This window comes from Aulonocara stuartgranti (assembly GCF_965226115.1).
Source record: "Aulonocara stuartgranti genome assembly, chromosome: 3".
Taxonomy (NCBI): domain Eukaryota; kingdom Metazoa; phylum Chordata; class Actinopteri; order Cichliformes; family Cichlidae; genus Aulonocara; species Aulonocara stuartgranti.
In genome coordinates this window covers 71,634,319-71,647,918 of record NC_138941.1, presented here as the reverse complement: position 1 = coordinate 71,647,918, position 13,600 = coordinate 71,634,319, and the positions used below count along the sequence as shown (strand labels likewise).

Sequence of the window (13,600 nt, the reverse complement as noted above, 5' to 3'; positions counted from 1 at the left end):
CTTGGTGGGTGGGAGGGAGGAGGTGATGTAAACTTTTATCTGATGCTTTCCAGCTGATTCTTCACAGGCAGAGCAGAGGTGAGGAGCACTTTATTCTTTCTCCATTATTAGTTTGAATTAGTGTTGATATTTAAGTGAGTTTGGTAGAAAGAACAACTTGATTTTGTTGAGATTAGCATAGGTGTATTTATATACTGAATATCTACATAAATCCAGCTACAGGTGTATTCCTTTAAACTACTTTGATCCAATTTATATTTAATACGTTTAAAATAACTTTACGGTTTAACTTGAAAGTAATAAAGGGAGGCATCACCGGGTAGTTTTTGAGACTTTTGTTCGTCTCTCCAAAGGTACTGTAACTTGACTGACTCTATTTTAACCACAGTAAGAGGTGAGCAGAATGGAGGAATCATATTATGAGAATTACTGGGACCAGACGACGCTCTCTCTCACAGGTATCCGTTTCATTTAAGTTGGGAATGTCTTGGTTGTAGCGTGCACCTGTAATAACTGAGCGTCTGTCAAGCAGACAGTCCAGCACCCTCATCTGCATCCAGGTTCAGACGGTGGCTGTTTCCTGGTCTGATCGTCGTGGTCCTGCTGATTCTGATCATAGTGATGGGAAGTACCAGTAAGTGCGTGTGTACACACACACACACACACACACACACACACACACACACACACACACACACACACACACACACACACACACATTCTAGTTTAGGTTAAATGTGGTGACCACTGTTACTTCTTCAAGTTAGTAACTGAGTTACAAGATTCTAAAAGTAATTAATTACTTGAAAAGTAACTATTGCGTTACTTTAAAAAAACGTTTAACCCTCTGGGGTCCAGGGTATAATTGGCCATTTTTAACTACTTTTGATGTTCCCTCCACATTTCACCTTTAAACTATTTACTTTGCCTTGTTTGGTGTCATTCTTTTCAGCACAACCTCACGTGTCTGAATTTACAGTTGTGTTTTCATTTTGACATACTGTATTAACACAATTGGTCTAAAATCAGACAAAAAACACAAGATCAAAGTAGAAAAGGTTATATTTTTTACTGTAACAACCACAAACATGTTTAATGATCATATTTCACAACTTTAAATGCAAATATAAATTGTCAATTTTAAAATCCTATGCACAAGTTTGCAAACAAAGTTATTTACATCCATTTACCTTTTACCTTGATTTTTTAAAATAACCATTTCAAACTATTTACAGATCACCTGTTCTTCAATAAGATGCCACAAATTATTTGTGCCACTCCAAAAACATAATTTCTGTCCACTATAAAGGAGAACATCACAGCCTGATACCTGCAGGTCTGACAGCAGCAGGTGTATCACTCCTGTTTCTACCTGGAGACAGCAGTCGCCTTATTGTTCTGACACAAACACAAAACTATCCACACACTACACACTAACTACACAAGACAACACATTAACTACAGACTCCAAACACGCTAAACATCACAAATCTCTCACATCTCAAAACTCGCTCTCTCTCTTTCTGCTGTCTCTCTCTCTCTCTCTCACCGTCACTCCTAAAACTTCCTGTTTTTTTGTTGTTTTTATTTTATTTTTTGCTCATAAGCAGAGAGTGCTTGCTAGCACTGTCCTTAGACAGTAAACGTGTGATTATTGACTTGTTGCATCACACGAGAGTGCTACAATGACTCTGGTTTTACGAGGCCTATCAACACAATTTATAAACTGGTATCTATCACCTTGTTGCTTTGTCTTTAAGTGGTCATGTGATTGTCTTACCTCGACTACTTTATTCTTCCTCAGTCAAACAGCAGCACTCATGCGATTGTTTTGCCCCCTTAGCTCCAGGTGTTGTGCTAGACAGTGATCGTGATTACCGTCCGCGGGAGCGCGCAGCTGCTTAAAGCTGTAGCGTCCAGATTACTTACAGCTACTTCCGTGTGACTGATATAAGATGCGGTAAGCTGAGCACAGCTTCAACCGTCTGTTTGTTGAAAAATAGTAACGAACGGCGTTTCCTTGTTAGTAACTCTAATTCCGTTGTAACGATAGAAATAGTAATTAGTTAGATTGCTCGTTACTGAAAAAAAAACACCATTAGTAACGCTGTTACTTGTAACGCCGTTATTCCCATCACTGCACACTACCAATATTATAAGTAAGCTCTGCGTTTTCAGTCTGCCTTTTAAAATAGAAATAGAATAGAGTAGTCTTTTGTCCTTTTTATTGTACAACTAAATTCTGGGTGTCCCACATCAACTGTGTTGGAATAAAATATAATACGGCAAGGCTGGGATGGTCAATTTGGTAAAGTAAATCCATTGGGCATCTTTCTTTGCCTTTAGACAATAATTCTGATGGCAAAAGAGCCAAACGGGACAGGCAAAAAAAAAAAAAAAAAAAAAGGAATAAAATATAAATAGTAGAAAAACACAAAAAGGTGCACAGTAGTTGGAAGCACTGTGCCACTGCATATGTGCGTACATGCCACCATCTTGAGCCGTTCATGTCTAGGTCTGCATTTGGGGTCCAAATCCACATGCTAAATCCCACCTCTACATCCATAAACATCCTTCGAGGTCTTTCTCTTTTCCTATATGTCCAATATATCAATGATCCCTCCACTGCACACTCTCAACCATCTCAGCTTTCCACTTCATATGTATTCTTTATAGTCTCTAGTGAAATAAACACTTACAAACTTTTTCTTGTATGTGCAAAATGATTATTAGAATCAGCACGAGCCGAGTACGTTAGTAGCAAAATCACTGTGACTGCAAAGATGGTTTACAGAATTTTCTTGTAATTGAAAATTTTTGATCCTTCAACATGACAAAGAGAAAAACAAATGATAACTAAACTCTAATCACACAATAGATATTTACATGACATCATCTTGAAATTAAATTATTAAATGAATAGAAAGATAAAAGTCATTTGATTTACAGTTTTTGTTATATTGAATCTTCATTATGTAATAGAGCCAGTTTTTAAAATCAGCTTTTTATTTTATCATCTCTAGTTTTGTTTCATTTTGTTCTTTTAATGATTTTTCTTTACTGAACATTTTTTTATTTTGTCTTATTTTGTTGAGCAAATTTCTTTATTACACTATTTTATTGTATTATAGAGTGTTTAGTTTGCTATACTAGAAGAATTTCCTCTTTTTGGGGGATGTGTACAGTTGACCTTGTCCATCTCTTTTTTCAGACAGGAAGATGTCAAATCGTCTGGGGACTTTGGAGCAGAGAGTTTCCAACCTCAGTAAGATCGTCCAATCACTGAACGCCTCACTGCATCACACTCAAGGTAGCACACCTGTTAGTTAACGTCTTTTTGGAGAACACTCAAAAAACAAAAAAACAAAACAAAAACAGGACACAGTTTCAGCACATTACTCTCCTACACTTAAAATCTGAATGTGGTTATCTTACATAGATTTTATACGTCAAACTTAAAGGTGTTTAGATCCACAGCATAACTAGTTATTGTCCCAGTTCTGGGTCATTTTGACCCAGCATTTTCAGTTTCTTGTGTTTTGGTATTCTTCTTCTTCTGTGTTATGATTTATGTTCTGATTCTTTAGTTGTGCTGTTTTGATTATTATTATTATTATTATTCTAGGTTTCAGTTTGGTCCTGGTTATGAGTTTAATTTTTAGGTTTTGTGTCAAGTCTGTGTCTCGATGTGATTTGTTTTCTGTTATACTTTGAAGGTCCATGTCTTATGTCAGTGTCCATTTTACTTCCCCCTGTCGCGTTAGCCCTAATTTCTCCCAGCTGTGTCTCCCTCCTGTTTCCTATTCCCTGATTACTCCACTGTGTATTTAAGCCCTGTGTTTGCCTTTGCCCTCTGTCGTGTCGTTAATGTTTGCTACCCTCAGTATGCTGTGTGTTTGTCTTCTACTTCTGTTTAGTTGCTCAGTTCCAGTGTTTCAGTTCCTATGTTCAGAGTTTTGTTTTGGTTTTTTGGACGTTTTATCCATGTGGAGTTTTTTCTGAGCAACAAAGCTGTGCTTTAGGTTTAACCTGCCGGTTCTGAGTCCTGCTCTTGGGTCCACTTCTCCGGCCTGCCTGCCACACAGCCTATCATGACAGTTACAGCTATCTGGTACAGGTGGACAATGTAACACTAGATAACACTAGATATTGAAACATATTTAAATTAAAAATGACACATTTATATTAAAACACAATTCACCAATAAATCCCCGTGTGTCCCAGACTCCCGTGCCGTGTCTTCATCCAGTGTCAGTGCTCTGTGCATGTGCTCCTTAGTGTTCGTGTAACCTGTGCTTGCTGCCCTCTCGTCCCGCAATTCTCCTGAGAAAATAACAGAAGGAGCCGTAAATACACTACACTGCGACAAATTCACACTCACTGACTTCCAGCTGGGAAACTAACAGGAAGTCTCACAAAACGATCCAGCATCAGAGAGAGCTCCACCACACTGCTAAGTAGCTCCCTCGAAGAGGCTTGATCATCTGCAGGTTTGTGTGAACATCTTCCTCAGGTGTGGCCAGCCACCTGGCAGGGCACACCCACCAGGCCTAATGGTGCCCGTAAACCAGCCTACCAGATGCACCCACACCCATATACACACCCACACACACATACCTGCAATCAGGGAAACCAGTGACAGCCATACCATACATCAAATATACTTATAACAAGTAATATAAGTCCAAAACTGCAGAGGACACCTGGGTCTGATGACCCAGGTCCCTGACACTAAAATATTTATCTCATAAGGGGTTTATGCAGACTTACACTAACAATGTGAAAGTCTAAACCAAACCTCATCGTTTTAAGTGTTCCAGTTGCCAAGTTGCTAAACATGCTAACATGCTAAGTCTCCTTGTTTCTAGAAACGGCTAAACAAGTTCAGCAGCTACAGTATGCTGTTGAGAACAACAAGGACCAGCTTAACTCGGGTTTGTCTGCCCCCCTGTAGATTATACTGCTGGTGATGACTCCAAACATCATGTTTAACCTGTGTTTGTGCTGTGTGTTCAGTGTCAGAGGCGCCGAAACAGCTGTCGGTCATCGACTCTCTGAGCAAGAGCATCGCTGCCATCAAATGTTCCCACGAACACGTCACCAACAACAGTGTGTATACCATATTTATATTAGGAAAATACACATCTGCAGACTGACGCTCACACCTGTGTACCTGTTTCTCTCTGTCAGGTTCAACTGCAGGTGGTTGTTGTCCTATGGGTTGGACTGTGTTTGAGTCCAGCTGTTACTTCTTCAGCGGTGATTCTCGGTCCTGGAACGAGTCCAGAGACTGGTGTGAAACACAACAAGCCCACCTGGTCATTCTGCGCAACGACAAGGAGTGGGTAAGACCTGCCACACTTGTCACATGATTCAGCATGAAATGTACCAGTCTTTATTTGAATGGTAATGTTTCCTAGTTTGTAAAAATGTGTCTGGTTAACAGCATCTCAACAATTCAGACAGCAGAGACTTCAGAGCCTCAGAGGTGTCAGTGGACAATGTCATGGGCATGGCACACTTTTTAAAACATAATTTAACTCTTTCACCCATAAAGACAACATTTTATTTATCTTTTTTGTGAGCAGGCCTGAAGTAGGACAGAAACACTTAGAAAAGAGCTTCAAAATGACTCATAGATAAAGAGTCGAGGTTTAAGATGTACTGTCTGACATTTTCTGGATTTAAGAAAAGATTTGAAAACTTTATGTGCACACAGTCAAAAGCATCTTTAACTAAGCAAGTAAGTTTTTATTTAAAATGGAAGGCTGAGAAAAGTCAAAGTCACATGAGGACGTTGTACCAAGGCTAATGTTAACAAATCCACTGCTTAAATACTGCCCTCTAGAGGTAAAAGTGGAATTTACACAAATGACCTTCAAGTTATGAATATCCTGCATTTTATTTTATTTTTTTAGTAGTTTGCAGACAAGAAAATAAGAAAAAATTACTTTATACTTCTCTCTGTCCAGGACTTTGTGACCCGCAGGAGCATGCCTCACTTTTACTGGATTGGTTTGTCTGACTGGAGGACTGGGCGCTGGGAGTGGGTGAACCAGACGCCGTACACAGTGGAGCCCAGGTCTTTAAAAAACAAACAAACAAACAGATGTGACCTCTCTTCTGTCTTGCATTAATGATATGGAAAGAATCAAAATCAAACAATTCCAGATGAAAGAGGATGAAAATCATAAAGCCATACTGGCATCATACTAGCCAAACCAGCCATTCCAAACTTTTTAAAAATTATTTTCCATTTTTCTTTAACTTATTTTTTCCCATTTACTATTTTTCTGTACTGTGCTTTGTGACTGCAAGTCTGTGAGTCTGCAAGTCTTCCTTACTTATTTACTTACTTTCCTTTTTTCCTTTTTCCATGTTTCGTCCTGCTTTTTATTGACTTTAATTCCCCAAATGTTTGGGCCATACTCAAAGACACATCATGCCTTTTATTAGTTTTTTTTTTTTTTCAAATAGGTTTTTCGGAAATTACAAAAACATGCACACATGTCCACAGATTGCCCTTAAAGAGACTGAGTCGACTGAAAAAGAAAGTGATCCAGAGTTGGCGGGAATTTTATATCCGGTTTCCAGCTGCAAATCCCTCCTGTCAGACACTGTAGAAACAAAATTAGCATGTTAGCAGAAGCAGCATTTTCCCTGTGGCTTTACTCAGTGTTAGCACAGCTTTTAGTGCAGAAATGAGCCATGCCAGCTTTGACAAAAGCTGCTGTAACCCTGGAGATGAGAATAGGACAATTATGCTCACTTCTGCATAGAATTTGCTCACAAACATAAGTAATGTATGTGTGTTTTTCCAGGCGGTGGAAACCCGGGCAGCCGGACAACCTGACCGGGCACGGAGATGAAGACTGCGCTCACCTTTATGATGATGGACTCCTGAACGACGTGCACTGCTCCATCAAGATGCAGTTCATCTGTCAGAAACCTACCGTGAATGCCTGAACACACCTGCTTCCCTGGCTTTGCCCACATCTGCTCTCAGATTACACCGCAAAAACATATAATATAATGAAGATATCCCACTTTCTGGACTTACTGCTCTACAGGGGGCGCTCTCCAGCAGGTCCAGAGTTAATGAGGCTATATGGAGCTGTAGAAGAAAATTGTAAAATTGTAGAAAATTTCCCAAGGTGTTTACTTTAAAGACTGAATAGAACATGGACTAAAACTGAGACTGTGGAAAAACAATAGTGAGAGAGACCTGTAATTGCAACACATGAGCTCTTTAATGAGCGTCCTGATGCCCTCAGGTGTGCTCAGAGGAGAATCTGAGGAGATCTTCCAACATTACCTGCACTACAACTCTGACGCCCAACGCTACATCTGGAAATACAACAACAACAGCACTGTCGGGACATGAAGATGCTGAATGAGAACTGCGCTCCAGTGAGATCTGCTCAGCCCCGCTGTCTGCCTCCCTCTTAAATGACAATCTCACTGAGGGCTGACCTCTGACTTCTTGAATGTTGGACTTTCACTTGGTCATGGAGTTGGGTTTTGTTTTAGCTACATACTAATGAGGAACTTTTTATTCAAAAAAACCTACGATTTGAATGAATACAATTATGTATAAAGAGGTTAATGTTAGCCAAACCCTACCCCTAACTCTAAATGGGGTCCTTGTGACCAAGCATATGCTAGGACATGACATTTTTTTTTTTTTTTTTTTTTTTGGCTATTTCTAATCATCTGTGGCTGCACATTTGCTTTTCTTGTTAGTTTGCTTTAATCCTTTTGGTCATCATGCTGTATTGTGCACATATGGGTAAAACACACATCAAGGGCTGGACTAGGCCATGTAACATCTCAGTAAGGTGTTTCATCAGTGCCAAATAATTAGCAAGATCTAATAATATTTTAACAGTATTTTCACTGTAACCTTTAACCATGCTTCGAGTCAGTTAACCATGATGTGGTCATTTTGTAAACTTATCTAAGTCTGTGGTCCTGAAGTAGAAATGCTGGCCACTCCAACCTAGGGGACGAACCTAGTGGACATTAAAGGAGGACATCCTTATCCACAGACTCTCACATTCAAATGTCCAAGTTCAAAGCAGAAATAAAAAATGTTACAGCCTGATTACAAAAAATAGTTTTGGTCTCTATATCTACACCCCTGCTTTATAGCAACAAAACTTTTTTAAAGCATCTGAATAAAGCCGTGTCAGTGTCAGATGTTATGATGGTATTATCGTCACACAGATTGCATACAGTTTTTGTAGGTTTTGGTTGATTTTGGGGAAGTATCAACTGAAAAGTGGCGCTTTGGCAGGGAATGGCTGCCTGTTTCTCATTAAAAAGGAAGTTTTGAAAGCAACTTCTGTAAAACTTGGGCTGATTCACTTTAAAATCTAGCGAATAGGATGATAAACACGAAGCTAAGACCCCCAAAATGTTGTGACATACCCGTAAAAATGATGAGTGAGTGTTTTCACACAGCTAGTTGCATGAAGGGCAGGAAGGGGAGGAAATATCAATCTTTATGTCTGAGAATCCCTGCTACTTCAGAGGCAGAACAAAGGTGAGAAACTCTTTCATTATTAATTTGTTTGTAACAGTGTGAATTGGGTTTGATTTTTGAATCAGTTTAGTAATTTTAAACACAGCTTTGTATATTTATTGAAAATATACATAAATGCAGTTAGAGTTTACATTTAAACTGCTGTGGTTTGATTCTTTTCAACATAAAGATTCAAATCTATAACAGGTTAAATTAAAATGCAGAACTGATTCTTTATACTTTGCTTCCAAGCAGCAAGACTTTAAGATGGTCTTGAGCAGAAGTTCTCCAGGCTTTCTTAAGGTCTTTTTTTTCCCCATTGGCTGCTTTTTCACCCATTGTCAGTCCAGTTCCTTAATATTTTCAGCATAGACCGCATTTACCGATGGGGACATAAAGAACTTCCATCTTTGGGCACATTTTCAGGCTCAACAAATGTTGCTGACCTCTATAATTAGAACAAGAGTCTAATGAACCTAGTTTGAGGTTAGGATAGGGGAGCATACGAGACGTGTACCCTGTAACTCAGACTATTTCAGGAACAGCAGGTCCGGGGGAGGTTGAGGTCAGGAGACAACTGTCTGGACAAAGAAGTGGCAGGTCTAAAAAACAACAAAAAACTGTGCTGCAGATAAACAGTATCTGAAAATCAAATCACTGAGAAAGATGAAAAAATTAAACACTTCATTTTTCAGCATGACAACGATCCCAAACACACTGTTAATGCAATAGGATTAGAATAGCTATTTTTTGAGAATCTTTTTGAGCAGATTTCTTTGCTTTTTTAAATTTCTTATTTAACCAGACTAGGTGGCCGCGATGTCTGACGTACCTTATGAGAATAATTGGGACAACACTGCCCTCTGGACCAAAGGTATCTGTTTGAGCTTGAGTAGGCAACTTATTTGATTTTAGGATTTTAAGATCTACTTGTGAAGCAGTAACTATGTCTGTCTCTGTCTGTCAGATTCTCCACCGCACTTCGTCTCACCGATGTCCAGGTTCAAACGCTGGTTATTTCCTGGTCTGACTGCTGTGATCCTGTTGATTCTGATCATAGTGCTTGGAGTTACCAGTGAGTATAAAACAGACACATAAACAGAGATTTCTTTATGACTAATTTTACTCCGCTGAACTTTTTGTGATTATGCTGATCTGCTTTGTAAGGCTGTCACTTTTATTACATTACAGGCTATGCTCACTGTTTTAGTTACTATAACACAAGCTTAGCTAAATATTATTTTTATTTGCTGTCGTTTTGTGTGTTCAGATACAAAGACATCAAAATATCTGTGGTCTGTGGATCAGAGAGTTTCCAACATGAGTGACATCATCCAGTCATTTAACACCTCACTGCATCAAGCTCAAGGTAAAATGCCTGTTAGTCAATGTCTTTGTCACACATAGTATTAGAAAACTAAATGTGGTTAGTTCATATGTAAAGACTTTATAAGTCAGACTTTCTAAGTTAACAGATTTGCGGATTTGCAGTGTAACCCACAACATCCAGAATTTTATGGCTCCCTAAAGACAAGACCTACTCCAGGTCTTTCCAGTCATTTGGGATAACTCGGTCTGACCAGCAGCATTCATCTAATCCAAGTCACCAGAACGTAGTGATCACTTTACAGTGCTGCTTTTCTCTCTGAGAGTCTAAGACATAAGATCAGAATATATGACAACAAAGTTAATTACTGACCCTTAGCCTACGGCGCTCAAACACCATATGCACTTATGAGCCACCTTGAACATGATGTTTGTGATGCCTGGTACAGAAGTGAAATAACAAAATACCAGTCTGGTTCAAATCAGACTGGGTAGTGCTTGCAATCTACAGGTGTCTACTATGTCACCCACATGAGCTTTTAAAGGCACCACGGCGATTTATGTAGTCCCCAACAAGGACTGTAGGATTCGATCAAAAATTAACCAAGAAGATTTGGTGTTCTCAACTGCTGCACAAGTGCGCACATTCAAAAGGATTACCCTCTGTGAGCTAAATGTTCATAGAGGTGACTTTCACTTTCTGGGATTGTGATTCCACAATCCTTCCTTTAGAAAGAAGTGAGGCCAAGGTCTAGTGATGGTGAGATGAAGCCTCGTGATGAACTGAAGCTTTCCATCCAACAGGTCGACGGTCCAATATGGTTCCAAGTATTGTGATGATTCATTTGCTCTACTGCGCCATCAAGTGGACGATTCAAGTGGACGATTCAAGTGAAACAGGCTCTGTGATTATAATGATGTGATGTGTAAACCTCTAAACTAAATAAATAAATTGTTTTCATAGTTATTTACCCCAAATATTGTCTCAGTCTGATACAAAAGAGAAAGTGGAAACTATCAGGACAGAATTTTAACTGTGTAATCATGCTTATATCTACATCTGGATAATGACACAAACTAGTGTGTGGCGCTTCACTTTTTAATAAACTAAAAGACAGAAATCAGATTAATAATCAAAACTCCCCCGAGATTACCCGACACATGCTTCGAAGCTACGGCACACAGGACACATCACTACCAATGTCACTCCACCTTCTTAACAAGGTCAGGTTTCTTCCTTATGACTGTAGTGATGTTCCAGATACAAAAAAGTCTATAATTCTGAGGGTCAGCAGGCCAATTGGTCTTCGCTAAGGCAAACCCCATCGAGGCCTAACGCCCCAAAGCTACCAGTTTCCTTGAGGCCCCGGTTAGCCAGTGCTGTCTCAGTACTAGGTGCTTTTAAATAGCTGCCTTTCACCTATTCCATTTCATATTAAGACACTTTGGTTTTCCCATAGCCCTTCTGTTCCTTAACAACATCTTATCTGAAGGATTTTTGAGGTATTCTAAATTAATCAGTGAACTAGCCACAGTGTCAAATATGCTAACATGCTAAATCTTTTTCTTTCTAGAAACAGCTAAACAAGTTCAGCAGCTACAGTTTACTGTTGAGAACAACAAGGACCGGCTTACCTCAGGTCTGTTTGCCCCGCTGTAGATTTTACTGCTGGTGATAACTCTAAACATCATGTTTAACTTCTGTTTGTGCTGTGTAAACAGTGTCGGAGGCCATGAAGCAGCTGGCACTCATCGACACACTCACCAAGAATATTGCAGCCATCAAATGTTCCCTTGAACACATCATCAACAACAGTGCGTTTACCATATTTTACCATTTTACACATCTGCAGACTGAATTTCACATCCGTGGTAACTGTTTCTCTCTGTCAGGTTCAACTACAGGTAGTTGTTGTCCTGTGGGTTGGACTGTGTTTGAGTCCAACTGTTACTTCTTCAGCAGTGATTCTCAGTCCTGGACTGGGTCCAGAGACTGGTGTGAAACACAACAAGCCCACCTGGTCATTCTGCGTAACGACAAGGAGTGGGTAAGACCTGCCCACACCCGTCACATAATCTACTATGAAACACTTTTTGCAATATTGTGCAATATTGTATTGTACCACAAGATGGAGTAGTGAGTCAATGTAATTTTTATTTAAACAGCTTAGTCATTAAATACAAATTCTTATTTGCAAACATATTCTGGGAAAAGGCCTGTTGAATATTTATCTCTGTCTTAGCAGAGACAAATATTCAAAAGAGCAGGAACACATCTCACAACAAATTGAGACACACACACACAAACAATAATTTTTTGTTTGTTTGTTTTTTTCCAAATGCCGTCATTGTTTCTTTATCCAGGACTTTGTGACCCGTAATACAATCCCTCAATTGTACTGGATTGGTTTGTCTGACTCCAGAACTGGGAGGTGGGAGTGGGTGAACCAGACACCATACAGGATTGAGCGCAGGTCTGTTTCAGTAACAAAAAATATAAATTCTCTGTTATTTTCTCCTGTCATGCTGCATTAACTGTGTACGGCCACTTAATATCAATTAACTCGAGACACAAGGATGAAAATGACTATTTCTTGCATTTATAAAATATTCTCTAACCTGCAATTTAAAACTCAAGGTCCAATTAAAAATCTGAAAACTTTCTGTTACATTTTCTCCTGTTTACCTGTGTTCCCCTTGATGAATGTGCATTTTCAGGCGATGGGGACCTGGGCAGCCTGACAGCTGGACTGGGCACGGTCTTGGAGGGGATGAAGACTGTGCTCACCTTCACAGTGATGGACGCCTGAATGACCACCACTGCTCCGCCAGGTTCCGCTTCATCTGTCAGAAACACAGCCTGAACATTTGAACACATTTGTTTGCCTGGCTCCGCCCACAAACTGCTCTCCAACTACTGTTGATTACAAAGAAAATTTCATAGTGGGGCGCTGTTGAGCTTGGCCAGAATGAATGGGACTCTAAGGAGTCCATGATTTACAGGTTGTGTTTTTGTTGTAGTAAAATACCTTTCTGTGAGTATTAGGGACATCACACCACCAGGTCCAGTTTATCCCAGATCACGAAGCCTAACACTTTGTGCTCTTTAGCTTCACCTACCACCATTCAAACTGAACAGGCTTACTGTGTGCATGTTTTAGATAGTACACAAGAGTCACTGTGATGTCACACATTGATTATAGACTCACTATGTTGGGTTTTCGGTGCCAGAAACAATAAGCAGACTGGGTGAAGTGTTAAGTTATCAGTTGTGTGCATCTCAGACAACTGAAACATAAAAATTGTACTACAGTTGTACAAACAATGCTACAATGTAAACCTAAATAAAAAGTATCCTTCCATCCATCCATTTTCTTCCACTTGTTCTTGTCGGGGTCGTGGGGTGGCTGGAGCCTAGCACAGGGCGAGAGGCCGGGTACACCCTGGACAGGTCACCAGTCCATCGCAGGCCTAATACAAAGAGACAGACAACAATTCACACTCATATTCACACTTAAGGGAAATTTAGGATCACTGATTAACATAACCCCACTAACTGCATGTCTTTGGACTGTGGGTGGAAGCAGGAGTACCTGGAGGGGTGATCAATAATTGAGCTCTGTGGAACTCCACAACCTGTGAGAGAACACTCTGTGATGTCCCGGCGTTTTCGGTGGAAGAAACACATCACGATGAACACAATCAATTTACTAGATCTTCCTTGCGAGGATGATTCAGACTTGCATCAAG

The 13,600-nt window shown here is 39.8% G+C and overlaps 1 protein-coding gene across 1 annotated transcript; it reads left to right on the top strand.

The window, feature by feature from the left end:
- Positions 1–10: 10 nt before the first annotated feature.
- LOC309703192 (uncharacterized protein) lies at positions 11–13,216 on the top strand. The gene is made up of 17 exons (XM_082527904.1): positions 11–458; positions 533–634; positions 3,212–3,310; positions 4,869–4,934; positions 5,017–5,109; positions 5,191–5,345; positions 5,973–6,082; positions 6,822–6,960; positions 8,468–8,545; positions 9,335–9,398; positions 9,492–9,599; positions 9,795–9,893; positions 11,425–11,490; positions 11,573–11,665; positions 11,744–11,898; positions 12,215–12,324; positions 12,569–13,216. The coding sequence occupies exons 1-17, from the start codon at positions 404–406 to the stop codon at positions 12,720–12,722; spliced, it is 1,746 nt and encodes a 581-aa protein (XP_082384030.1). The 5' UTR covers positions 11–403; the 3' UTR covers positions 12,723–13,216.
- Positions 13,217–13,600: the final 384 nt, after the last annotated feature.